This window comes from Perissodus microlepis, chromosome 7 (genome assembly GCF_051167445.1).
Source record: "Perissodus microlepis isolate ML-2025 ecotype Zambia chromosome 7, ASM5116744v1, whole genome shotgun sequence".
Taxonomy (NCBI): domain Eukaryota; kingdom Metazoa; phylum Chordata; class Actinopteri; order Cichliformes; family Cichlidae; genus Perissodus; species Perissodus microlepis.
Window position 1 is genome coordinate 59,600,926 of NC_140467.1, and position 25,453 is coordinate 59,626,378.

Genomic DNA, 25,453 nt, shown 5'->3' on the forward strand with positions numbered 1-25,453 from the left:
TGACTTTTAATGTTGTTGCTGCCAGATGGGCTAATTTGAGTATTTCAGAAACAGCTGATCTGCTGGGATTTTCCCACAGAACCATCTTTCAGGTTTAGAGGTTCCAGTGGTCTCAAGTATTACTGCTGACCATGTCTATCCCTTTATGACAGGGGTGGGCAATTCCAGGCCTCGAGGGCCGGTGTCCTGCAGGCTTTAGATCTCACCTTGGGTCAACACACCTGAATCACATGATTAGTTCGTTACCAGGCCTCTGGAGAACTTCAGGACATGTTGAGGAGCTAATTTAGCCATTTAAATCAGCTGTGTTGGTTCAAGGACACATATAAAACCTGCAGGGACACCGGCCCTCGAGGCCTGGAGTTGCCCACCCCTGCTTTATGACCACAGCGTAGCTTTCTATAATGGCTGCTTCCAGCAGGATGACACACCGTGTCACCACACAAAGCTCGAATCGTCTCAAACTGGTTTGTTGAATATGAAAGAGAGTTCTTTACTCCAAAGTCCATCAGTGATGAGATCTCGGACCAATAGAGCACCTTTGGGATGTGGTGGAGCAGGAGACTGACAGTATAAATCTGCAGCAGCTGCATGATGCTTTCATGTCAACATGGAATGTGACATGAAATCTGAGGATTTCATATCACATTATCTGAGGAAATCAAAATCTGAGGAATGTTTCCAAGACCTCATTAATTCTGAGACATGAAGAAAACAGCTTAAATAAGAAAACGACTGTGATTCTTGAAGGTGTTGTAAATAGCATTTATTTAAAAAAAACAAACCAAAAAACGTGTTCAGCATCTTTTCTGACATCCTGTGTGCTCGCAGCAGTGATGATGGATCTGTGCAGAGTTTCAGAGCACCTCGGTCAAGACTCAGGAGTGGAGCAGAAAATAAACAAGACTTAAACTAAGACCTAACTTATCAGAGGGGTGTACTGCAAAACGAAAATCAGTCTTCAGTTAACAGGTGATGATCATATAATCTGATCCGGAGCAAATTATATTCAGTTTTGGTTTAAAATCTGTTGCAAGTGGCACATTTCTATTTGCAGAGCATACCATCAAGTCCCGCCGTAAAGCTACAGCTCTGCAAACTGTGCATGACACAGTTAGTTTCATAGCTCTGATATCCAGCTGTCCAAATAAACAGCAGCACATCAAGCATGCTGAGTTCTAATTTATGAATCCACAGCAGTGTTGCCTTCTGCTGTTTTATTTATATTACTTATATACACACACACTATTTATCCCCTCTTTATAATATCTCAGAGTGAGATATATGGCACTCAATCAGATTTGTGAGGAAGAAGAGTAAAAAGCCACATCAAACACCTGGTTTTATGGAAGCGTGCAGAAAATCTGTGTTGACAGAGAAAACTTATAACCACCATTATTACCGTCATGTCTGGGATACTGGGGTTTTAATTACTGTCGAATCAGCTAACTCAAAGAAAGTCTGGCAATGCTGAACCTGCTCTGTAGTGCACCCCTCTGAAGTAAACACATGCATGTTGTGTGAAACGTTGTGATACAAGAAAAAGAGTCCATCTTCACATCAAATTATTGCCCCCCCCCCCCACAGAAATATGCAGAGGCACTGAAATCCACTTTCCCAGTGAGGTACAGTATTCTACAACACACACAGCACTCAGCATTCACACATGTAAAACAGATCTTTCCTCACGTGTACACAAAGGTCCACTAAACTCTCCTTTGGTTGACAAATAAAAGAGTAAACAGAGCTGGGAGGGGAGGTTTGCTGATGTGCTTCTAGTTCTCATTCATTCGGACGCCGTGTGGACTGAAAGCAGCTGCAGCAGAGGTGCAACACAAGGCAAACTGGTGTTTTGCCACTCAGGAGGAAGAGGTGGTGGTGGAGGAGACACTGGAAAAGTCTGTGCTCACACTGAAAGCAACACGCCGCTTAAACTCTACAACTTTGTGTGCTTGCTGGCTGCTAAAGGCCAATCACACATGTGTGTGCTTCATTAGGTGGCAACATGTGTGCAGCTGTGATGAGAATGCAAGAAGCCTTGTTGGTGAAGGTGAAAGCATTTGTTGCTGGAGGTGTGAACACAGAGGTGGAGGGGGGGAGTGTGTAGCAAACCGTCTCATGCAGAGGGTGACGGCATGTCGGGGTCCGGCTCGTAGCGGTAAGTGGCCTGAGTCTGGCTGCCGCTGCTGTGCTGCTGCTGCTGCTGGTTGCTGTGTGCGGCTGGGCTCGAGCCGTCCTGAGCCTGCTGGTTCAGGCCCTCGTAGGCCTGTGCTGGCTGGGGGGCTGCACTGCTCTCAGACGCCGGCCCCAGCACCACCTGCTGGGGGAGAGTGTCCAGCTCGTCCACCTGCGGCCCAGGAGGGTGCATGACCACCAGTTGGTCCTGCGGAATGTCTGCGGCCGCCGCTGCCAGGTTGGTGGTCGACTTGGACTTGACGCACTGAAAGTCCACGTGCCGACTCTTGCCTTCCTCCTTCTCCCAGGACATCCTGATGAAGGGGCGCTGCACATAGTTGTAGATGACTTCCGGACGGCCTCCAGGTCGTCGCTTCACCTTCTCTTTGTAGGTCGGGTATCCTGGGAAGGAAGGAACAACATGTAATCGGGACAAAACAAGCTCGAGTGGAGCTGGGTTGCAAAATAGCTTGCAGACAGATACGCACTAACAGCATCTATTGGTTGGAGGATGAGGAGAAACAACTACTCACTACAGGTGCGAGTGCAAACAAGTTAATGACATACTGTTATTGGTATAAAACCATCATGGGTAGCTTCCTCCAGCAGTCTGAGCTTAGAGCAGTGTAACTAAGCGAGGATTCAGAGTCACCCAATCCAACCCCAACTATGTTTTATCAAAAAGTTAAGTTTTAAGCCAAATCTTAAAAGTAGAGAGGCTGTCTGCCTCCCGAATCCAAACTAAGCAGCTGAACTATAACTAATGACTCTGTGAGATTCACCATTTGACTCAAACACTGTTTGAGCGAATATAATATGATGGGAAAATAAACCAACAAGACTCTGCTGATGGCATCAAACTAACCTATATTTTACAAAAAAAATTAAACTTGGATATTGTTAATTACTGATAATTGAAAAAATGTGGGATGTGTGGCCCTGATTCTTTTCGAGCTTCAGCTTTGAGACATGCCAGAAGAAAGTGTTACTTGGGTTCACACAGAGGCGAGTGTTACTGAGAGTTTTAGCATGACGCTAGAGCTTGTATTTAACATTTTCCTAAAAGTCATGTAATGAAAGCCACATTTACAGGCATTTTACTGTTGTTGTGGAAATTCTTGCCTCGGATTCAGCCTTTTAGATTTTAACAACCTGTTAAACAACATCATTTACTGTGTGTAGTGTGGGTAAAAACGTCCCTCTGCAGGCCCGCAGGAAAGCTCCCGTTTGTTCCTGTGAAACTGTTTCCATGACCTACAACTGTTTTTCCTTCCAGGTTTGCTGTTGTGTTTTTTAGCTTGGTAAATGGAGTGATTCTTACATAGCGGAGTACTAGCTAACATTTATACTCCAAAGGATGCATCGGTGAGCAACTTCCTCCTGAACTACAGGAGGTAGAGCAGGCACAACAAGCCATCATGACAAGTACTGTAATGTGAGCTGAAGTACTCTGCAGACTTTTATGCTGCTTATGACGATTAGATAGCAGTCCATCATAAAGCATCATCAAGAAGGTGAATGATGTCTCCTAAATGAATTCATTCCATCCTCTCCTTACACAGACATGACCTCACCAAGTCACTTGTATTAGGAGACGGTAGACACCAATGTGGTCTAAACATAGAGAAGAACTAGGACAGGGGTCTGCAACCTTTTACACCCAAAGAGCCACTTGGACCCGGTTTCCACGCAAAAGAAAACACTGGGAGCCGCAAATACTTTTTGAAATCTAAAATGAAGATAACACTGTATATATTGTTTGTTTTTTTACCTTTATGCTTTGTGTGAACAACTAAAGTAAGTAAGTAAAGTTTATTTATTAAGCGCTTTTCACAGACAGGCAGTCACAAAGCGCTGAACACAAAATTAAAATAAACAATTCAATCAATAGACATTATACACAATGTAAAAGATCAAATATAAATAATGTAAAGAATATAAAATACGTAGATCAACAAAAGGCTTGTTTGAACAGAAAAGTTTTTAACTGCTTTTTAAAAGAATCCACAGAGCAACTAAGGTGTGTTGCTTATGAAATCCATGAAGTTACAGAGAAAGTTACATTTTATTTATGTAATTAACACATTTTGAACTCTTAAAGAAACATAACAAAAGGAAAGACACCCAGCTGAACTAAAATGATCCATGTAGCAAACAAAAACTGTTGTGAGCCGCCACCCTTATATCGCCTTTGGGCTTTTGGAGCCTTGACCTGACTTTTAAAAAGTAATTGGAAAAAAAAGCACTATGCTGCTGAAAAAAAAAAAATAGATATTTGCAAAATTCTGCCTAAATATGTATTTTACCTGGTTAATGTGTGTGGCGGGGCGTGGTCTGCAGCACCGCTGCAGGGGAGTCGGACGCACCTGAGCGCCACCCGCAATCACGCCTCGCCGCCTTAACGTCTGTGCTCTCTCTGCTGTTGTGTTGTTGGGCTGTGAGCTGAAAAGCTACAGCCGGCTGTATGCGTACAGCAACCACGTGTGAAAAGTGGTCAATAAAGAGATGCTGAAAAGCATGCTCATGGAAACATCGTCGGGTCTGCCGTGATATGTTTACAATAAGACTTATGGTCCCGAACCTCTGCGCACAGCGTCAGCAAATCGGGGCTGTACGAAGTCACTTTCATCTTTACGCAGGACTGTAAGCTGTCATCTGTGAGGCGTGAGCGGTGTTTGTTTTTAACATAGTTCACGGTGGAGAACAGCTGCCGACATAATGTGGATTCGAAGATCCATAACTGGCCCACCTGGGGTCGAAAGTCTCGATAAATGCGCATCGTTTCGGTGGGTACACCGGTTTCCGCGAGTGTGACGCTTATTTTGAGCGATGAAAAAATAATAAGATATAATTTTATTTTTATATTTCAAAATCACAATAATCTTCCAATTTAGAACTACAAGTTAAAAAAAAGAACTAAACACAAATAAAATACACTTCAGCTAAATACTTCTAATTTATTTTCCCAAACCACCCGGAGCCGCAGTATAAGGACAAAAGAGCCGCATGCAGCTCTGGAGCTGCAGGTTGCCGACCCCTGAACTAGGACAAAAGCTCAGCAATTTTATTTTATTTTGAAACTCAAGGGAAATATAGGGTGAAAAATACTGGGCCCATCATAGGCCCCTGAGGAACTCCACTGCTAACTTGCTTGTTTATAGAACCTGTCATGTGATGATAAAAAGTTCTGATCAAGGTGGAAAAACTGAGGTCACTTATTAGCAATGATTCTGGCACTGAACTAGAAGATGAGCCGGGAATCCTGTAAGTGCATTTGGGGAACATTTCCAAGGGTCACAGCACCGTGTGGGGCTATGTTGTTCTTGTGCCTTGGGTTCCAGCGATCTGTCACAAAGCAGACTGAACATCCAACGTGCCAAACCTAGTTTGTGACTTTATGTCTCAGACATACTGGTACAGTTTTACTATTGAAACGTTGAATATCCTGAGATATCTATAGCTCAGAGTTATAGAAAAAAGTGATCATGCAGAACAAAAATGGGGGGTCAGGGTGGAACTTTTTTTCAGACTTAATTCATTTTCATCCATCCATCATCGATCAGTTATCCAGGTCTGGGTCGTGGGAGCAGCAGCCTGAGAAGACAAGCCTAGACTTCCCTCAACTCTTCCAGCTCCTTCCAACTCCTCCACCTGGGGTAGTAACTCGTCCCTGACTCGGAGTGGGCACTCCACCCTTTTCCAGCTGTGAACCACAGCCTCGGACTTGGACGTGCTGATTCTCATTCCCGTTGCTTCAAACTCGGCCACGACCGCTCCAGTGCAAGCCGGAGGTCGCCAACCGATGAAGCCAACAGAACCGCATCATTGATTGAGTTAAATTACCTAAATGATTCTAAGCTGCTGCACTTGATGATACATCTGTGATGGTTTTAGTCCTGGTTGCCACTGGGAGCTAAAAGCTGAGCAGAGCTGTGCCTGTGCCAGCCTGGCTATGAAAAAAAGCAGTCTGTAGGAAGCTGATAAAGACTCTTTGTGACATCATCTTTGAAAGCAATTACTTTTACAAAATATTTTACATCGGCTTTAGACATTCAAGGACCAGACTGCATTTGAAGACAAAAACTATTCTGAAAGCCACCAGTAACAAAAAAAACCTTTGTGGTGTACCTTCAATTCCCAGTCGGATCTTTTTCAGTCCTCTGTCCTTCAGCACCGACTTGGCCACGTCTCTGTTCTCGATGTACTTGAAGAAGCGGTAAAGTTTGGTGCTGTAGATGACTGCAGAAGACAAGAGATACATTCAAAATCGAACTAATGTGAAGTGAGCGCATTAAAATATGAAGCAAAACCGACAACTCTCCGAATGCACAACTTTCCTGCCCTATCTGAGACATTTAAAAGGTAAACAAGAAAAAGCCACACAAACAGAAAGTAAGCGGGAGCTGCAGGAAGTGTTCGTGCCATTGTGGCCTGCTTTCACACACCGAGGCACCTTAGCCTGGTTTCTGTAAAGTGGAGCACGGCCTCCATCAGATTACTGTCACCCAGTTATGAGGCTAACAAACCAGATCAGTGGAGCAGCAGGGTTCACTATGAAATCTTACTCTGCGAGTACTCCTCTCCCATCTGCGGTGGGTACTCTTCGTCCCAGTCCACCACATCGTCGTCAGTCAGCACCACCACGTGACACTCCCTCTCTCCGCTCTGGGCGCTGGCCACCATCAGCGGCAGCACCATCTCCTCCAGGTAACACTCAAACTGACGCCGGGCTCCGTCGTTGGACAGCTCGTGCATGAGGGCGCCTGAGGACGAACAGACCAGACGTCATTGTGGACAGAAAGCAGAAGCCAGAAACGATACTGAGCTGGTGATTCTTGCTCTAATCAAAGCAAGTAGAAGACTTTAATTACGCCACATGAACGACTATCTGTATCAAACTTGTTACTGTATTGGATTAATAATAGAAACAGTCGAGACACTCAGATAATCCTGAATAGAAGCATATGGAAGAGCCTTTTAACTGTGGGTTGTTTTTTTTAATCAAATTTGACTAACAGTTCTGAAAATGCAGTTTGTGTCCACAGAAGTTATTTCTAAAGAAGACTAGAAGCTTTAGGTGGTGGTGGAGGCACCACATGATTCAACCTTTAGCAGGAATAATTGGAAATCGGGCTGGACCATATGATACCGTTCACGGTAATACCGTTATAATGTTCGGCAACGATAAGAAAATGAAATATCGCGATAGAATATGGGTAAAACGCGCATGCGCAGTGCCTTTGTTTTCATACGCACATGGCGGCAACGCAGAATGAGAAGAGCGAAAGCGGATTGTTGAATGAAACGGATGACCCAGAATTGGTTTGTAAAAATGCTGCAACTTCAGTGATGTGGAACTGGTCTAGCTTTCGTCCGTCAGATACACAACAAAGCACTATTTTTGGTAGAGCATGCTAGCGGGCCGTCGTTTTTACCGTGTTTTTTAGAAAATACGGCACACTTAAAATCAAACCTTTGATTTTTCTGAAAATCGACAGAGCCCCTTATAATCCCGTGTGCCTTATGTATGAATTCTGGTTGTGTTTACTGACCTCGAAACAATTTTACGTCGTACACGGTGCTCGAAAATCTGTCAAATGTTTTAGTACGACTTTGCTAAGCTACGAAGCCGCACCGCTTGACGGACTGTCGGAGCATTACGGCTATCGTAGGCAGGAGCCTCGCGGAGTGATACGTACTGTGCTTCAACATAATATTACCGTATTGTGTGTATATAACCTCTTTTTAAGTTTTGTGGATATTATACATGGTTATGCTGAGGATATGTTGGCCAATTTCCACTGGAAATGCCTTTTGGTTAAACTGCCAGCAAGGAATTTGCATTTGCACTTTTATATTTTTAGATAACTTTAATGCACATAAAAAAACAGCTGCTTGTTTAAGTGAAAATACACTGATTTTTTTTTTGCACTAATAAAGTTGTGGAGTTGTAAAGTATTTTGTCTCGTGTCAATTATATCGTCAGTTATATCGTTATCGCAAATTTTCAAATGTATATCGTGATAAATATTTTTGGCCATATCGCCCTGCTCTAATTTGATTTAATCGTTCATTGAATGTCTTTATCAGTCTCTCAGAATGTTGTGGAGGAACTGGGGCTCACTCTTCGTTATAATGCTGCTTCAGTTCATTGAGGTTTGCGGGCATTTGTTTATGCACGGCTTTCTTAAGGTTCCACCGCAAGCTTTAGCTCTCAGACAGATGCCCTCACATTTGACTCTAAAATACGCCACAGTGTGGCTGCAAAACAGGCCCAAAGCATAGACCTCCAACGCTGTGCTGCTAATTGATACGAGATGTTTGTGCTGATATGCCGTGTTTGATTTTCACCACGTGTGGCACGGTGCATTAATGCTGAACATCTCAACTTTGGTGTCGTCGCTTTGAAGGAGATTGTTCCAGAAGAGGTTTGCTCAGATGCAACTTTATCTAAACTGTGCAGCCCTTTTCTTTTCAGAGGGGAGAGGCTTTCTCCTAACAACCTTTCCTTGTTCAGTCTTTTTTATTATACTGTCATGAACTTTAACATTTAACATTTAACAAGCTAACTGAGACTTGTAGAGCCTGAGCTCTTGGGATTTTTGCAGTTTCTCTAAGCATTGCGCCATCTGACCTTGGGATGAATTTCCTGTGGCATCCACTCCTGGGAAGAACTGTCCTGAATGTTTTCCACTTGAGGATAATCTTTCTCAGTGTATAACGGTGGACTTTGAAATCATTAGAAATGGCCTTATAACCTTTCCCAGACTGACATCATGGCAGCAACAGTTTCTCAAGATCTTTGATGATGATTTTAAACTTCTAACTTTTCAAAAGTGCTCACACTTGCTGATGGTCAGTTAATCAAGTGCATTTGATTAGCAGCACCTGGCTGCTGCTTATCTTCTTAATTAACTAATTAAGTCTCTCTCAGACTTGTGGATCGTAGGGTGTATACAAGTAGAATGGGAGGCAGAGCCGTCAGCTTTCTTTTGTGGAACCAGCTCCCAGTTTGGATTCAAGAGACAGGCACCTTCTTTACTTTTAATCCAAACTTTCCTTTTTGATAAAGTATACCGTCAGGGCTGGATCGGGTGTCCACTTTCACTCACCATGTGTTCATGCACCACTCTGCATTTAATCATTAGTTATTATTAATCTCTGACTCTTCCTCCCCCTCACGCCAACCAATCATCTTGTCATGTGTTGTTGCTCACCTGTGGTTGTATTTACTTAATGTTTATTAAGATTTAAGGTTTATTAATTAATAATTGTAAGCTGTACTGTGACACAAAAGACAAATATCAGCCAGTGACATCGGTAAATGTAATCTTATTTGCCAGTATCACTGAACAGGGTATTCTGATACTGAGCTGATATTTCAGTACATCCCTGGTGTTTCTACCTGGAACAGCAATCAATTGAAATCACAGACATGCTGACTGAAAAAAAGAACTCTAAAAAGTAGAATTAAAAAAAATTAAAAAAAATCCTGTTGTGGATTAATTAACTTTACCAGCTTTGGTTTGTTATGTGCCTGCATAACAAGCACTGAATCTCACAGCTAATCATGACCTACTTAGAGCTCAGCATAGAGCAGCAGCAAGCAGCAGGCTGCGCGCTGAAGCCACTCCTCCCACACACTCAGACACACAAACAAGAGGCACAGCCATGCACAACGACAACAACAACAAACGTCCATCCCACGTAGCATTGTCACAAACCAGTACAATGTAGCTGTGCAATAAATTTAAGCAAACAATGTTATTTCAGCTACAGAGATGTGATATGCTCTTTCTTTTTCTCAATAAATCAATCGCATAATCTGCTCCACATTCAACTGATGGCTTCAGTAAAGGACAGTGAACAATATCCAGCCTGTTAGTGTGAAATTATTGCTTTCCTCTTCCTGGAGTAACTGCCTGTACCCATGCAACATGCAGAGACGTGTACTTTTTCCTATTAAAAAACAAAAGAAGTAAAAAACCAACACACTCACCAAACTGTGCACTGACAGAAGGAGGAACTACATCAGTGTGCATGCAGTAAATCAACAGCTAGCCATTTAGATACTCACTGAGGTCTCTGCACTTGATGGTGCTGTAGTTGAAGGAGATACAGAGGTAGTCACATGCCTCCCTCAGCTCGGGAATGGAAACGCCGTCAGGGCAGCGGATTATCCCCGACTTGTAGTAATCCTGCCATTTTCAGCGGCGCGATCGCACACATAAACGGACAGAGCGGTGGATGTTCATACACGCACATGAGCAAGGGAGAAAAAACAAGGCGCCATTATTAATGCTGCTGCTGCTGAGAGAGAGAGAGAGAGCGAAAGAGAGGATGAGGAGTGGGGGGAGGGATGGAGAGCGAGCGAGCGAGTGGAGATGAAAGTAAAAAGCAACGTCACAGAGGAGAGAGAGGCTTAGAAGAGAAAGGGTGATGAAAGTAAAAGCTTCCGACGTCAGCCTCCCTCCCTGCCCCACTTTCCATCCTCTGTCTGTCCCCCGTGCACCCTCACGGTGGCTGTTACCCAGGAGACTTTCTACTGATGGGGAGAAAAAGAAAGAGAGGAGACACTCGGGGCACACAGGACAGAAAGTTCTGGCACATCTCATTTCCTGCTCTGCCTCATGTCTCCTTGTGTAATTCCCACAGACATGCAGGCTTTTGCCAAAATCCATTATACCACGACCACAATCGAGCAGCTTTTCGCCCGTTGTTACTAATGCTCTCCCAAAGACAAGAGGCAAACACATAACATTTTACACCTGCCACAAACACTTTTGGAAGCAGATAACTTGGACAGCTTTCAGAATATTTCCTCTCCTCAGGCTGCTGTTGTGCTAATGATTATTTTGCTATGAACAGATGAAATCAGCATTAATGAACAAGCATGTTCACTGCGGTCTGTGCACTGGGTGCTCTTTCAGCTGGACAGTAAATAGTCCAGGAAAAAGAAGCAGCAGTATGCTGTAACACATACGAAACATTTCAAACCACAACTGTATTCATATCTGTGCATAACAGTCTTTACGTTATCTCACATTATTTTCACCATCAGTTCCTCTTTCCGCTGTACTCTCAGATAAAAACATGCAGCGTGACACCTGCAGTTTTTTCCCCTCTGTAAAAAGCTCCACTAACATAAAAGTTTCCTTCACGGCCTTACAAGACACTTTTACACGATCCAGCAAACCAGACAGTCCTGCAGCCTCTGGGTCAGATTCACCTTTTAAAGCTGGCCAAGTTTCTTTCAGAAGGGATCTTTGTTTTCAGCTTGTTCGCACAGTATTAGCATTATAAGCCAGCTTCTCCCATCAAAGCATGCCCCGAGGGGCTGTGGGTTCTCGACGCGTTGAGTGCTTTTGCAATAGTTTATACTGACAAGTTTTTTTTTTTTTCATGTTGGGGGTTAGTTGTCAATTGGTGCATACAAGAAAATAAAATCCTACCTCCCGCTCCTTCTTTATCAGTTTTTCTTTTAATTACGGCCGTCGACGTGTCACGCTGTAATAATTCTCCCCTTCAGTTTTCTTTTAGCAGAAAAGAATTTAAGGGTATAAAATCTGACTTGATAAATACCTAAAAACCGATATGGTCATATCAGGTGATGGAGAGAAACTGTGCTCTTTGTTTGCCACTTTTGTGCCATCAATTAAAAAAAACCTGCCTATCAGCTCGTCATCGTGTTATTTTTGAACACTTAGCCACTGCAAAACTTTTATGACAAAAGCAGATAAATGAGGGACAGTGACACCGGTAAATGTCACCTTATTTACTAGTTGGTTAGCAGCTGATACGCGACAAGACACTTGGCTGATGTATTTTTGCATCCTCACTGGAAGTACTCTGCTGCACCTGGCACAATTTAAATTCTGCAGTATTTAATTAAAGTGATTCTTTCTTTCTTCAGGCATAACAAATGACAAAAGAGTAATAATCTATGTTAGAGGAAAGAGCAGGAAGCATTTAGTTCCTCTCTCTACATTTAACTGCAATGCCTCAACTTTAATTTGTATTAGACGTCTTTAGACGGCACAAATTGACATTTTAGTGATACTATAACTCACCTAGTACAACTGCACATAGGACTTTCACATGAATCTACCTCTGAGTGTGAGCATGTTAAACTGTTATCCCTGTTACATGGTGATGGGCTACAGAATGAAGAAGCAGACAGCAAGTGTGGGGACTAAAGTGCATGGTGTGGTATTGTGCTGGTAGTTTATAGGTGCAGTGTGTGAAAAATACGTGGAACAAGCAGTAATATGGTAATATTCTTGTTCATGTATGTGGTGACTATAAAAATAATATACAAAGAAATTCTTTGTAGTGAAGTGGAGTGTTAAAACAGATGAAAATGTCCACTGTGGCGATTTTTAATGCTACTTCTACTCTACTCTCTACTGTTCAAGTCAATTTTAAGCCAACCAGCATTCTACCTGTGGATAAAGTCCCTGCTGTCAGGCCACCCACTTCTAGCATTTTGGAGGACTGAATGTCTCTGTCACACAATCCCTCTCTAAAAGGGACACAAATGTAGGACCATAAATCATTCGCAAGAGTTGCTGAATTGCAGCAAAAGCCCCCAAAATCTTAGCAAGACTATACCAGGATAGGTGGATATGACTGAACTGCACTGCAGTTCGGGTGCTTCTATTTAGCCCACATCATATGAACAGATGGAAGAAGAGCTTCAATTTTAAATAAACTCACATCAGCTTCTTATCCTCTGCAACCCACTAGAATATGCCAGCATGTGGCTGGATGCAAAAGAAGCAAAGTCTGACTGTAACTATAGGATCCCACCAGAAACAGACACTTTACTGAGACTGCAAATATTCTCAGCAGATATACGACCCCAACTTTCCTCAATGAGCCGTGCTTCTTAGAATAAAAAGAGCTGATGCTGTGTCTTTAGGATACAACATCAGCTTGTTTGAGGTACTTTGCTGCTTCTGTAATTGCAATCCCTGTGTGGGTAACTACATATTTATTTTAGGACCTATGATAACCATAATAAATGAGAGTTTAAAACCTTTAGATCATGCAAATAATCCAACGTTTTCAGAGAGGTTCTGGGCCCCAAACACAGGATGGAAAAAGAGAGAGAAAGGTTACAAAAAAAGAATGAATATGCCGAAATAATTACACAGAGAATACAAGAGAAGACACTAATTGGGTCTGTGGTTAATAGAGGGGAAATGGAAAAGTCTGAGACAAAGTCAGGGAAAGAAATGACAGTGAAGCGAACACTAATGAGAGGATTACACAGAAAGTGACCGACACACAGACACCGTGTACATCCTTTCTCACCAGGATGGCTCTGAAGACAGTGGAGCTGATACCATCTGCCACCTCAAACTCTCCTTTTTCATTGGGCCGAGTGAAATTGTTGTCCCGCCCAGAACCGAACATCCTGAAAATACACGGCAGGTTTTTTTTAATGACTGCAAACAACGGCTGAACAGATAAATGACCATCTATCTGTACTGCCATGCTTTGTGTTCTTTAAAACGCATAAGCTGCTGATGATATACCTGGCCTGTGTTATCTCTATGCAGTCATAATTTAACAGAGAACTTGATTTTTGGTCTGATTTTCAGAGTGACTACCTCAACACTTATTTTTGTTGGTAAAAAAATAAAACTTAAAAGTTAATGTGCTCTGATGTGGTCTGGACAATTACCTGCCCAGCATGGTGTTAGGCTGAGCTGTGAAAATAGCAGGATCCACCACAAATCGTGTGTTGTCCACAATGAGTGTTACTCTTTCTCCCAGTCTCAGCCCACTGCGATGTCCTTCTTTACTGCTCAGGTCATAGATGTAGATCATATCAGAGGATCCTTGGCTCAAAGTTTTGGAGTGGTGGTCACCTCCAGGGGAAGCCAGGGAACGAGGTATGTGTCCTACGTGGGAATGGGGAAGAGAAACCCTGGGTGGACGTGGGCTGGAGGACCTGGATGATGAGCCTCCTTCGCCACGTTCCCGGTCTATGGATGGAGAAATGTGGACGATTAATGCAGAGAATATTTGGCCTGCTTTTACCATCTACAACAAGCACCTTTATCCTCCTCACCGTGCTGCCGAGTGGGAGAAGTAACATTCCTGATGCAAGGCGTCAACTGGCTCTCTCCCCGCTCATGGGAGGAGTCGCGTGAACGATCGCTGGAGCGCCGCCGCTGCTGTTCCCGGTAATGTTCTGCTCCTCCTCCTCTTTCTCTCGCACCGCCACTGGCACCGCCCCCATACAGACTCATGGTCCTGACCTCCGGCCGCTGCTGGTGGTTGCAGTCCAACGCTGACACACCACACTGCTCACTTGTGAAGAGATGGGAGGAAATCACAATGACGCACATCTCGTAAAGTTCGATTATTAAAAATAAATAGTAATAGGATGCAGTAGAATAAAACTAGAGAAGATTAACAGAGTTTATTTTAAGAACACTTGATGCCTCCTACAGTTATACATGTCAGGTCAACTAGCTACAGCTGTGTAAGGTACATAAAACCCTGCAGTGCTTTTAATATGAAATGGATGCAGAACATGTCGAGTTATGCGCTAATAGTGTAATGCAGTAACATGTAAATGACAGAGAAAGTGCATCAACACAAAGACTGACTCGTACACTAATTAATCAGGTGAGATTAGACCTCGAGTCCTGACTCTAATATAAGCCAGTTTCAGATTAAGACCTACGACCTTCTCCAGGTGAAGCCAATAAATGCCCACATACTTTTAGACTAATTAAGGCTATTATTGTTTGGCTCCGTATATTTATCTCTATCACTTGTGTGGCTTTTATATACATAAAAACAGCATAATCATGCATTTCTTTACTGTCTTATGGAAATCCATGATTGCAAAGATTAAACAGGTTTTTTTAATTTAATGAGAGCAACTGCCAAATACTGGTTCTCATAAATTAAGAGTGGAATCAATACAAGTCAGTTTGTTTGTCCGCTGCAATGATGACCTTCATCTGCCCTTCTCATTTATTCCTTAATATTTAGAGCAACTAGCATCATTTCATTAAAGCAAAACGGAAAATATAAGAAGATTTGGTATTAATTATTAGGTCGCAAAACTTTAAAGCATACCAATCTCTAAAACGTTTATCCCATATATATATACATATACTAAGCGTTTCGTTAACTGTGTCCGTAGCTCTAGAAAAACACCTCATATCTGACAGCTTCTCATCGTCTTATACTTCATAGAGCTGAACAGTGAGTAGATAATCGAGCAACTCCATAAAGGTTTTTATATTTAAAGCATCACTTTAGAAACTCATTCAAAGCAGCCATTCAGGTTTGATGTGCTCAAAGCTTCGAGTCCAAGTGGGACGGCACTAATGACCGCACAGAAACCCAAAGTACTGATGCGTGACTTCATGGAGCGGCGAGGCACATTACTCTGTGCGTCGACTGCATCCTCTCTAGACTCATTCACACTGTCGTGCAGAAATCGCTCGAGGAGCAAAAGAGTAGTTTTTTACATGCCGAGCCGCGGGACGAGAAAAGTCTGCAGTCAACTCGCGTGAACCCCAACAGGCCCTAAGTGCTGCAGAAACACAACTGCACCAAACTGTGAGCACCACCGACCTCAGCCTCCAGCTACAGGCACACACTACATCAGCATCAATTAGAGGGTGTATCCATGTGAAACACTCTGAGTGAGCCGAACTCACTTGGCTACAGGACAACAAAGAGAAATCGCCTCGATTGTTTATTTGCTCCACAAGCCGGTTTTTCACAGATTTTTGACAGATAGGTAACGACCGCTCCACCTTGCTTCGGCGTGAGCGATGCTTCCTTGAGTGTTTTTTCCAGAGACAGACAAGCAGCCCTGAGAGAGCTCTTACAATATCTGCCCTCCATTTCAGAAAGGAGTTAAACACACAAGCTCCTGCGTGCATTAATGCACTCGAGAAATGCAGAAGCAGGCACGCACACTCAAGCAAAAGCAACTCGCTTCCATTATTGGCTTCAGGCTTTCACTGTTTTAAGACTGAAGGAGAAATACTTGCAAAAACGGATCTTCAGTCATGTTAAACTACATGACAAATACCAAATGTAAAGCATTATCTATACTTTTACATATATAGGTGCTCATATTAAACACTGACAAAGTTTCAAAAAGGTACAAAACAATCCCCAGGACCCCAAAGCTCAGGTTCAGATTGTTCTAAACACTGTTTCAGACATTTTATCTGCTCGTGAATCTTTGTGATGTCACAGAGCAGGGATTCCTCACTCTATCATTATTTTGAATCATGCAAAGCTATTATATGAGCTGGACACTAGCTTAACATCAATTTTCTCCACATTCTTCCCCAAAAAATACTAAAATTCAGATGCCGTCAGTACATTCTGACAAGATGAAACTTTTTTTAATTTTAACCCAGGATCAACAAATATGGATTAGTTTGAACTGTGAATCATACAAAGCTGCCTTAGGAGATTCCCAAAATAAAAAGATGGAGTTAAAATGAGCTTACACAGAATAAAGGTGCAGTACACTGAAGTCATGTAATGTAGTTACAAGCAGACGAGTTTAAATGCACAATATCAACAGTGAACAGATAAAGTTCGAGACACTATGAACAGGGAACATAAAATCTGCTTGGATAGCTGTGTGATAATTATATCACTGCATTTACTATTAACACAGGTCTGTACCAAACGGTTAATGACAGTATTGATTAATCTGACTCAATTATTTATTTGTTTGAAAGAAAACTTGAAAAAGGACTATAAAATACATGAATGTCTTTAGCCTAATAACAGTCCAGAACCTAAAGGTTGACAAATCACTGAAGTGTACAAAAATGTAACCAAACAGTTACTAACACAGTACTGCACTACCAAAGGTTCTGATAATTAAATCATTATTTAGTTATTACTGATTGATAACTCTGTTAGATGTGTTGATGAATGCACCCATTATAGATCCACTGCGACAGTACAGCTGGCTCTTTGATCAATAGCACTGAGCTTATAAGGCAGAAACAAATCCAGGTCTCAGTAATGAAGAGAGCTGGGTCTCCCGAGAGGAGTCGCTATGAAATATGATGATGACCGTCTACTGGAGGTGATATCATCAGAGAGACATAAAGTGGAAGAAACAGGCTGACTTCTTCCATAAAAAAGACAAGGTCCTGTAAAAGTGGCTTCAACTCTGACAATGACAACACATATAAGTTGTTACATTAACATACACTAAAAAGCGTCTGGTCTGGATTTCTAACATGTCTTCTGTTCAGTCTTTTCAATTTGAACTTGAACATGATCATCGAGGAGGACAACATCACTCAAACTGTACATCAAAATAAAGATGATAACAGAGAAGAGGTGAGAGTGTCTACTTATAGTAACTAGCATCCACTGCCACAATATGGGATACTTTTATTTAGGATGTGCATGTGTTTGAACATTCAAATAATCATTATTCTTAAATGAAATTGTTTGTGGGGACATTTTTTCACTCTTGATATGACATAACACACTACAACCATGAAAAGGTGGCAGTAAAGCACAAAAAAAGGAAAAACAAAGCTAATTTTGGAATAAATGTCTACAGTATTTTTTGCTATTAAAACCCATCCAAACTTTACATTACAATAGTTTTGATTTATGGTCACAGGCAGCAGTACTTCAATATCTGTGCTTTATTTGGTTTTAGTCTTTGCGTAAAACAAAACAAACAACAGCATTTGTGGTGTGAGCTCTTTTAGTCGAGTGAATGCATCACATACACCAGGAGAGAAATCCATCTTTTGGAAGTTTTCTCCACAGGAAAGCTGTGAATAGTAACGTCTCTTGCCTCGTTTCCTTTCCACCTGAAATTACAACCTTTAAAAAGTGCACTGTGGCATTTCTGGATACTTTGTATACCCCAGACTGTTAGATATAGCAACTCTATAACTATAACTCGGGAGTGCCACCAGGGATTTGTCATCAACCCAGAGTGGAGGACTGCACACTCCAAGTACTGTCGCCCTTTGGATGGTTTTATATACATCTAGGATAATTCAAATAATGACAGCACTTTGTGTTTTTAACAAGACACTAAGTGAGGAAAATCACTGGGGTTTATTCTAGAACCAAGGGTTAAGTAAGCTGTTCAATAACACAGCAGAACTGAATTTTATTTCCCTGCACCATGCCCACTAAACAGGTTTTGCATGTTTTGGCAGAGCCTCAAAGGCTGGTAATTAGAAAAGGCTCCCTGGATGCCGGCTGAGATCTCAGCGTGCCGGACAGCCGGCTTGCTGCTGCTGGTCAGACGAGTTGACCGGCTGGCTGACAGACTGATTGAGTGGTTAATTGGTTAACTGTCTGGCTGGGTCAGCGGGAGGGTAGACCATAATGTCAGAAGACAAGCAAACTGATAAATTTAAAAAAAAAAAGAATTCTCCGCAAAAGCAATGCAGCAACAGACCATCATCATGAATTGCCTCTATGGCGATTCAAGGTCATTTATTCATTTTACCTGACGGCAACTCATCAGTCTTGTGAAGCAAAAAGCTCAACTGTTTGCACACAAATTTCTACAAATTTAGCGTGTCTAAAATAAAAAAATAATTTTTTAAAGCCATGCACATGGAGATAGTTAACTTCTCAAGCAGGATAACCTCTCAGACATCAAAGTGGAAACAAAAATGAATAATCATTTCCGTATTAATACAGAGCTGCAGACTCCGCCAGTGTCCTTGAAGGGAAGGGTCACCATAGTAGCTGAGCAAAAGGAGAAACGGGTGCAGATGCACACAAAAACACCAATGTCTGCTTCAGGTTCAGTGTCTTCAGGTGAACTGTACGACAGGCGCACAAACAAAGCGGGCACTGACCATTGCTGAAATGTGAAAAACACCATTATTCACACAGAGAGCAGCAGCCCGGCCCGTTATCCAACACAGCATACCTCGACTCATGACACGCTCATTAATAATGAAGTCTCCTTTTCAAAAACACCACAGTTAAGAGTTCTGGCAAGATGTGGCTGATTACGTAATATATGTATTTACACCAGTGCCTGACACAGCATGAATCTCCAATGGGATTCTAATGCTTGGCCGAAATGGGAAATTAAGAATAAAAGCGGGTCTTGCAGCCAAACAGGCTGCCAGCCAGCAGCCACACCAGCAGAGTGGAGGGAACAAAGGAACTGAGAAGGCAATACTTCACTCAGGGCAGGCAGATCCTCTCATCTTTCACATGGCAATGCAAGTCTGCAGAAGCCACGATTTCACACAGACGGGGCTAACATTTCACTTGTCTAATTTCCTGCTACTGGACACCCCTCCCTCCCCCCTCCCATACCACCATTTCTACTTTCTTATTCATCTCAAGAGGTACATTGGTTCTGTGTGTGCAGTTTTAATGCAAGTCAGCAACCCATCTAAGACACAGTAAGACAGGCAACGATGCATGGCGTCCTGGCAGTCTATTAAAAGCATGAGGTGAGAGCCCCAAGTGGTGAGGGTCCAATCTATTATTTAGGGGCAGCTGACACTCCTGATGGGCGAAGGCAGGGAAGCTGCCCTGTACAAAATAAATCCAACAAAAGGACAATTAATTAAAAAGGCATAAAAATGGGAATTACCATTCATAACAAGGATATAAATGCCACCCCTTGCCCAGGATGAGTGGATGTGAGACTACCATAAATATCATTATATCATCACACACTCCCTGAGTACCACAGAGTCCCATCAAGGATAAACCTCCTGTCACTGCTCTTCCTTTTTGGACCACTATTATAATTCTTTTCATGACAGGGAGGCATACCGAGAGCAGAGCACTAACACATGTAACACAATGACAGAGCTGAAAAGCCTCGGTGCTTTGAAAGCCGACGTGCACCTACCGCTCGGTATCAGAGGGCCAAGTGAAGACAAAGCAGCAGGGAACGAGCTGCGGGATGACAGCGGCACAAAAGCCTTGCGCTCCTCCGAACAAAGCGGGCTTGCCGGCAGCTTCAGCATCCTCGCTCATTACTTTCCAACTTCATCAGCATCGTTTCACACGCACACACTCAGGCCAGACTTAACTCGCTGGTTTAAAAAAGAAAAACACAAATAAAAATCCACCAAAAGCGTTTAACGTGTCTGGATGGCGAGGGGGGAAGACTCGCTCGGGCTAGTCATTCAGAGTCACCGGAGGGACCTTAAACTGTGAATGGCCGCGTGCTTCGCTGAATCAGAGCGGTGCTGCCTTCACGTGATCCTCGTAAGTTGCCACTTCTCAGGGCTCCGTGTATTTTTTTTGTTTGTTTTTTTGTTGTTTGGTTTCCTTTTAAGTCGTTCTTTCTTTGCACACAACAATTATAACGATTTATTTGTTTGACATTATATCGTAAAGAAAATTTACCCTGGCTTATCCAGAAGGTTACTGAACTTTAAAAATTATTTTCAAAACTGTGATATTATCTAATAAAACGGAAATCCTCCAGTTTCCCATTCCTCATAAATATATTTGAAAAACCGCAAATGAGATTAATTCTTCAAATTTCATAGGCTCTGGATCCTAGTTTGATGAAGATGAAATGCAGAGATAACACAGCCTCTTTTATACTTAACCCTTCGCATGAAATAAAAATGCATTAATACGCATTTTTTTCCCTTTTTCTTTTTTGCCTTCAACAACTTCCAGTTTGAAGTGACTGAAGAACAAACAGGATGAATTCCTGGATAACAATATCATTAGCAGAATCTCCCTCGCTGTGCTGAATGCTGAACTACTGAAACAGCAGAAACCCTGGACTTGCATCTGAAAGCAATATATTTTATCTCCTCGCTTTGTTTCTTAATTTGGTAAGTTTAGTCCCCAGGCGTTTTATAACTGGATATTCTTGTATTTTGCTTATTTATTGTTGTCTTTTTATCTCTTATTCCTCCATTTCTTTTTGCCTAATATATTTCCTATGGGGGAAAACTTGTTTATTGTGCCTTGTAAATGGGTTAAAAATCTCTTTAGATAGGATCACTAAGACATGGAGCTACTTCTGTAATTATTACTACATTTTACACATACATTTTTTTAATCTTGCATTTCATGGGCACTGACTGTTCAACACAGCCTACTTCTATCTTCAGCTAGATGTCTAAGGCATTACACCTACTTACGTGCTGCATACTACAAATGCTAAATTCTTTATACCCAATTCGTAACTCTTGAACTTTCAGCAACCTGGCAACAAATTTTTTTTTTGAGTCTTGCATAGCCTTTTTAAATATTCTTAACACGGTGGTCAGATAATATTTGAGTTGAGGAAATGTCAAGAAAACCTACACTCACTGGCCATTTCATTTGGTACACCTGTTTAGCTGCTCGTTAGCACAAACATCTAATCATCCAATCACGTGTAGACATGGTAAAAAACAGTTAAACTTGAAACCAAGAATGAGAATGGTAAGAAAGGTGATTAAGACTTTGTTGGTGTTGATTTAGAGGTTATCAGTGCCAGACGGGCTGGTCTGAGTATTTCAAAAGCTGTTGATCTACTGGGATTTTTTCACCCAACCATCTCCAGGTTTAACAGAGAATGGACTGAAAAAGAGAAACTTTCCAGTGAAGGCAACAGTAATTCAAATAACCACTCATTACAGCCCAGGTATGCTAAAAAGCATCTCTGAATGCACTACACATCAAACCTTAAAGCAGATGGGATAGAGTGGTAGAGGACCACAATGTGTGCCACTCCTGTCAGCTAAGACAGCAAACTGAGGCTTAATTTTTGCTGCAGGATTTGGGCAGCATAGTCAAAATTTGACGTAAACAAAATTAAAGCATGGATCCAATCTGCCTTGTATCAGTGGATCAGGCCTCTGCTGGGATATTTTCTTGGCACACTTTGGGGACCATAGTCCTGTGTATTGTTAAAATACCGCAGCTTACCTGAGTACTGTTGCTGACCATGTTCATAAAAATCATCAAAGGGGTTTCTTAAACATGACAGTGAGTTCACTGTACACAAATGGCCTCCATGGTCAGTGAAGCACAACTGACAAATCTGCAACAACTGTAAATATGACATGTCTGTGAAGAGTCACCCAGGTCGTGGTAATCTAAGTCTTTAAAAAACATAAAGAAGTCCATTCACTTTTCTTTCCAAGCTCCCTAGAGTGTATGATATGACAACATTTATCAAAGTCTGAGGAATGTTTCCAGTACTTTGTTGAATCTGTAGCATGAAGAATTAAGGTGGAGAAGACTAAATGTCAACAACATGTACCTTGTACATGGACTTGCCAGCTGCACTACTTAAAATTATTTGCTCATGTTTGTGAACACAACTTGCCACGTTTGTTCTGTGAGTCAGCAGATATTTTGTGCAGAAAGTTCAACACGTCACCATCGCAACCAAGAAAGCTGAGTTTTAAAGCAGTGTTTCTCAACCACTGTGTAGCGGCACATAGGTGTGCAGTGAGAAATGATCAGGCGTGCCGTGGAAGGTTATCTGGTTCCACCTGATTAGTACTCTATAACAGCGGTCTCCAACCTTTTTTGCGCCACGGACCGGTTTAAGTCCGACAATATTTTCATGGACCGGCCTTTAAGGTGTCGTGGATAAATACAACAAAATAAAACCAGTACCGGTACCCCCAAAAAAGATTTATTCATAACACACGGGGAAAGACCCAGGGAAAGCGAGTTAACGATAAAAACAATTTAAAAAATGATAAAAACCGATAAAACCCGGAAACCATTCATTTCACACCCGAGCCTCAACTCTCGCGGACTGAGGTTGGGGACCGCTGCTCTAAGCCATCGGCGTGAGAAAGGGGCAGAACAATTACATTCTCTTCCACTAGAGGGCAGTACAACTACCTGCTCTAAATAAATCAGAATCAGAATACTTTATTAATCCCTACGGAAATTATGTGGGTTACAGTTGCTCCGAGACAGTATGTTGTTGTATGTTACAGAGTTTACAAATTTAAGAAATAGTACTAATATATAAAAATCGCTCAATTATAAATATCCAGAATATTGACAAAGAATTACAAAGCTGAGAATGTTACAGGGGTGGAATATATATGATTGACATTTGACTCTAGCCTGTGAACTTCTTTTGGACACGTGTGCTTGTATTTTTCTTACTTTTAACTTTTATATGTTTTAAATTATTAAACTTTATTCAACAGAAATTTCTAATGTATTTCAGTGGGAGAATCTTCAAATCTTCATTCAACTTACACATCTTTCAACTTTAACTACTTCCACATACTCACCTATGGACACCATTCAAACAAAGACAAGACCCTGGTCTCTCTAAGAGTTACCGCTGCATTGACATGAGTAGCAAAGGGGGACAAAACCTTGTTGTCTCTCAGCAGCTTTCAAGCTGGAAAAGTGCAAGATCACAGAAACATCAACACTAATTACATAATAGTGATGCTGTGAGACGACGCAGTGTGTAATAGCAATAGATAAATATTTGAAAAGAAAAAGTAGTCAATCTGACATGTGTCCTGGAGAAAATTCGGACCCAGCTGAAGGCCCTCGCATGAGTAGTGGTCAGGAGAAATCTTTTTGAAACCTAGTCCTGGACACTTACCGACAAACCCCAAACCAAGTTGTCTGTAATGTCAATTAATAAAATTAACTAAATTTTATTTAAAAATCACCGGTCTTAGCTGAACTGTGTTCTCTGATATGAGCAACAAAATAATTAATTCCTGCATCCTCCAAATGTGGGCGTAAATACTAAATTCAGTCTACATGCACACAAATCGGTACATATGAGACTGAACAGATGATGATGCATGTTTGTGTTTGACACCGTGTTAAATTTTTATGTCGACCGTTTCATCAGTATACCTAGGTATACTCTCACGGTCTTAGCACTGACAAGGACACTAGCAAAAATCAAAACTCGAGAGTCAGTCAGGAAAGATAAGAAGGGAGCAAAGGTCTGTGGCTATTCCCTTTTACAGGGGTTGTCTTGTTGTTGCCTCTCCTGTTTGACCTGTTGTCACTTTCATCTGCACTAAAGCAGGTTAAATAGTTTCACAATGATTTATGTGATCCATGAGCTGACTTTGTGTTATACTGTGATGATCCAGTGTTCCCTTAATTTTTTGGAGCAGTGTATATAGCTAATCCATAAAGGTTTTAGCCTGCAACAAGACTCTTCTTACTACTTATTCTATCTCACCCCTATCCTTAGCATCCTATTCTGCTGTCACGGCAACAAGACACAGTTCATTAACCTCCAGGATAAGCTTCAAAGCGCACTTATAATAACTCTCACCATCATGCACTGATAAGACCATTCCACAAAGATCTGGACAACAGCAAAAATCAATACAGACAGCCTTCCTTGCATTAACAACAGCACTACCGCCTCCTCATCTACGGGAAAATTAGCTGTTTTTGCAAAGGTCAACTCCCAGCTCAGTAATAAATTTATGGATCCAGAAGTACTGGAGCCATCAAACTATTTCACAAATATTCACTCACTCAAGCTGGGATTAATCATCACATCACCTGTCTGTCCATATGGATTGCAATGTACCCTGCTTTCATATCACATAATGGTGAATTATCACATCAGCTTCTTATTTTACAGCAACTACAAACAACCACCCACTACAGAGTTTTGACACTTAACAGAACTACACTAAACACAAAGTGTAGCTCCAGCTCAGCAAAGAGTTGAGTTAATATCAAATTAAGTTGGTTAACTTTAGCTGAGCTGCGTAACCTGATAAAATTATAAGAAAACAGGTTAGCCTATTAAGTTAGCGCTTACAGCATCTCCTGACTGCTAGGAGCTAACTGCTACCAGAAAAAGGAGTTTATAAAAGCTCCCCGTTACCTTTTTGCGTTACATTCCGATTTGTAGTCGTGACAGTTGCTTAAACAGCCCGCTGCACCCTTAACCGAAGATTGGAGAGGCAGAAAAAGACGAGCGTTTTTGTAAGAAAACCCCCTGTAGACAAACTACTGTTAGCTTGAGGACTCTTTGTTTTGGTTTGGGTGAGCGGAGTTCGCGTGGAATATCGCGAGAAAACAGTTCAGCGTGCTGACACAGGCGCACAGTGCACATAATAAGAATTACAACAATGACATGACATTTAAATATTTTATTCCGTTTATTCCACTTCATTAGTGTCATACTTCTTACTAAAGTCATTTAAAATATATTTTTTATATTTTTGAAGTGCATTGCAGCCTAGTTATTTCTTTTGGCTTTGCAGTCAAAAGTAAAGTAAACAGCGCGCAAACCTGCAATGCAATCATATAAATTAATTTATACATGTAAAAA

At 41.8% G+C, this 25,453-nt stretch overlaps 1 protein-coding gene across 2 annotated transcripts; it reads right to left on the reverse strand.

Moving 5' to 3' along the window:
- Positions 1-751: 751 nt before the first annotated feature.
- Positions 752-25,174, reverse strand: LOC146384358 (BTB/POZ domain-containing protein 10-like). Of its 2 annotated transcripts, none has more exons than XM_084936317.1 (8): positions 25,004-25,174; positions 14,255-14,496; positions 13,865-14,168; positions 13,492-13,594; positions 10,253-10,373; positions 6,741-6,938; positions 6,304-6,414; positions 752-2,577 (listed from the first exon to the last, which is right to left on the reverse strand). In XM_084936317.1, exons 2-8 carry the CDS (start codon positions 14,433-14,435, stop codon positions 2,117-2,119), a joined length of 1,479 nt encoding a protein of 492 aa, XP_084792443.1. In that variant the 5' UTR covers positions 14,436-14,496; positions 25,004-25,174; the 3' UTR covers positions 752-2,116. The 2 variants fall into 2 exon arrangements, with proteins under 2 accessions (XP_084792443.1, XP_084792442.1); XM_084936316.1 differs by lacking the exon at positions 25,004-25,174 and adding an exon at positions 20,048-20,381.
- Positions 25,175-25,453: the final 279 nt, after the last annotated feature.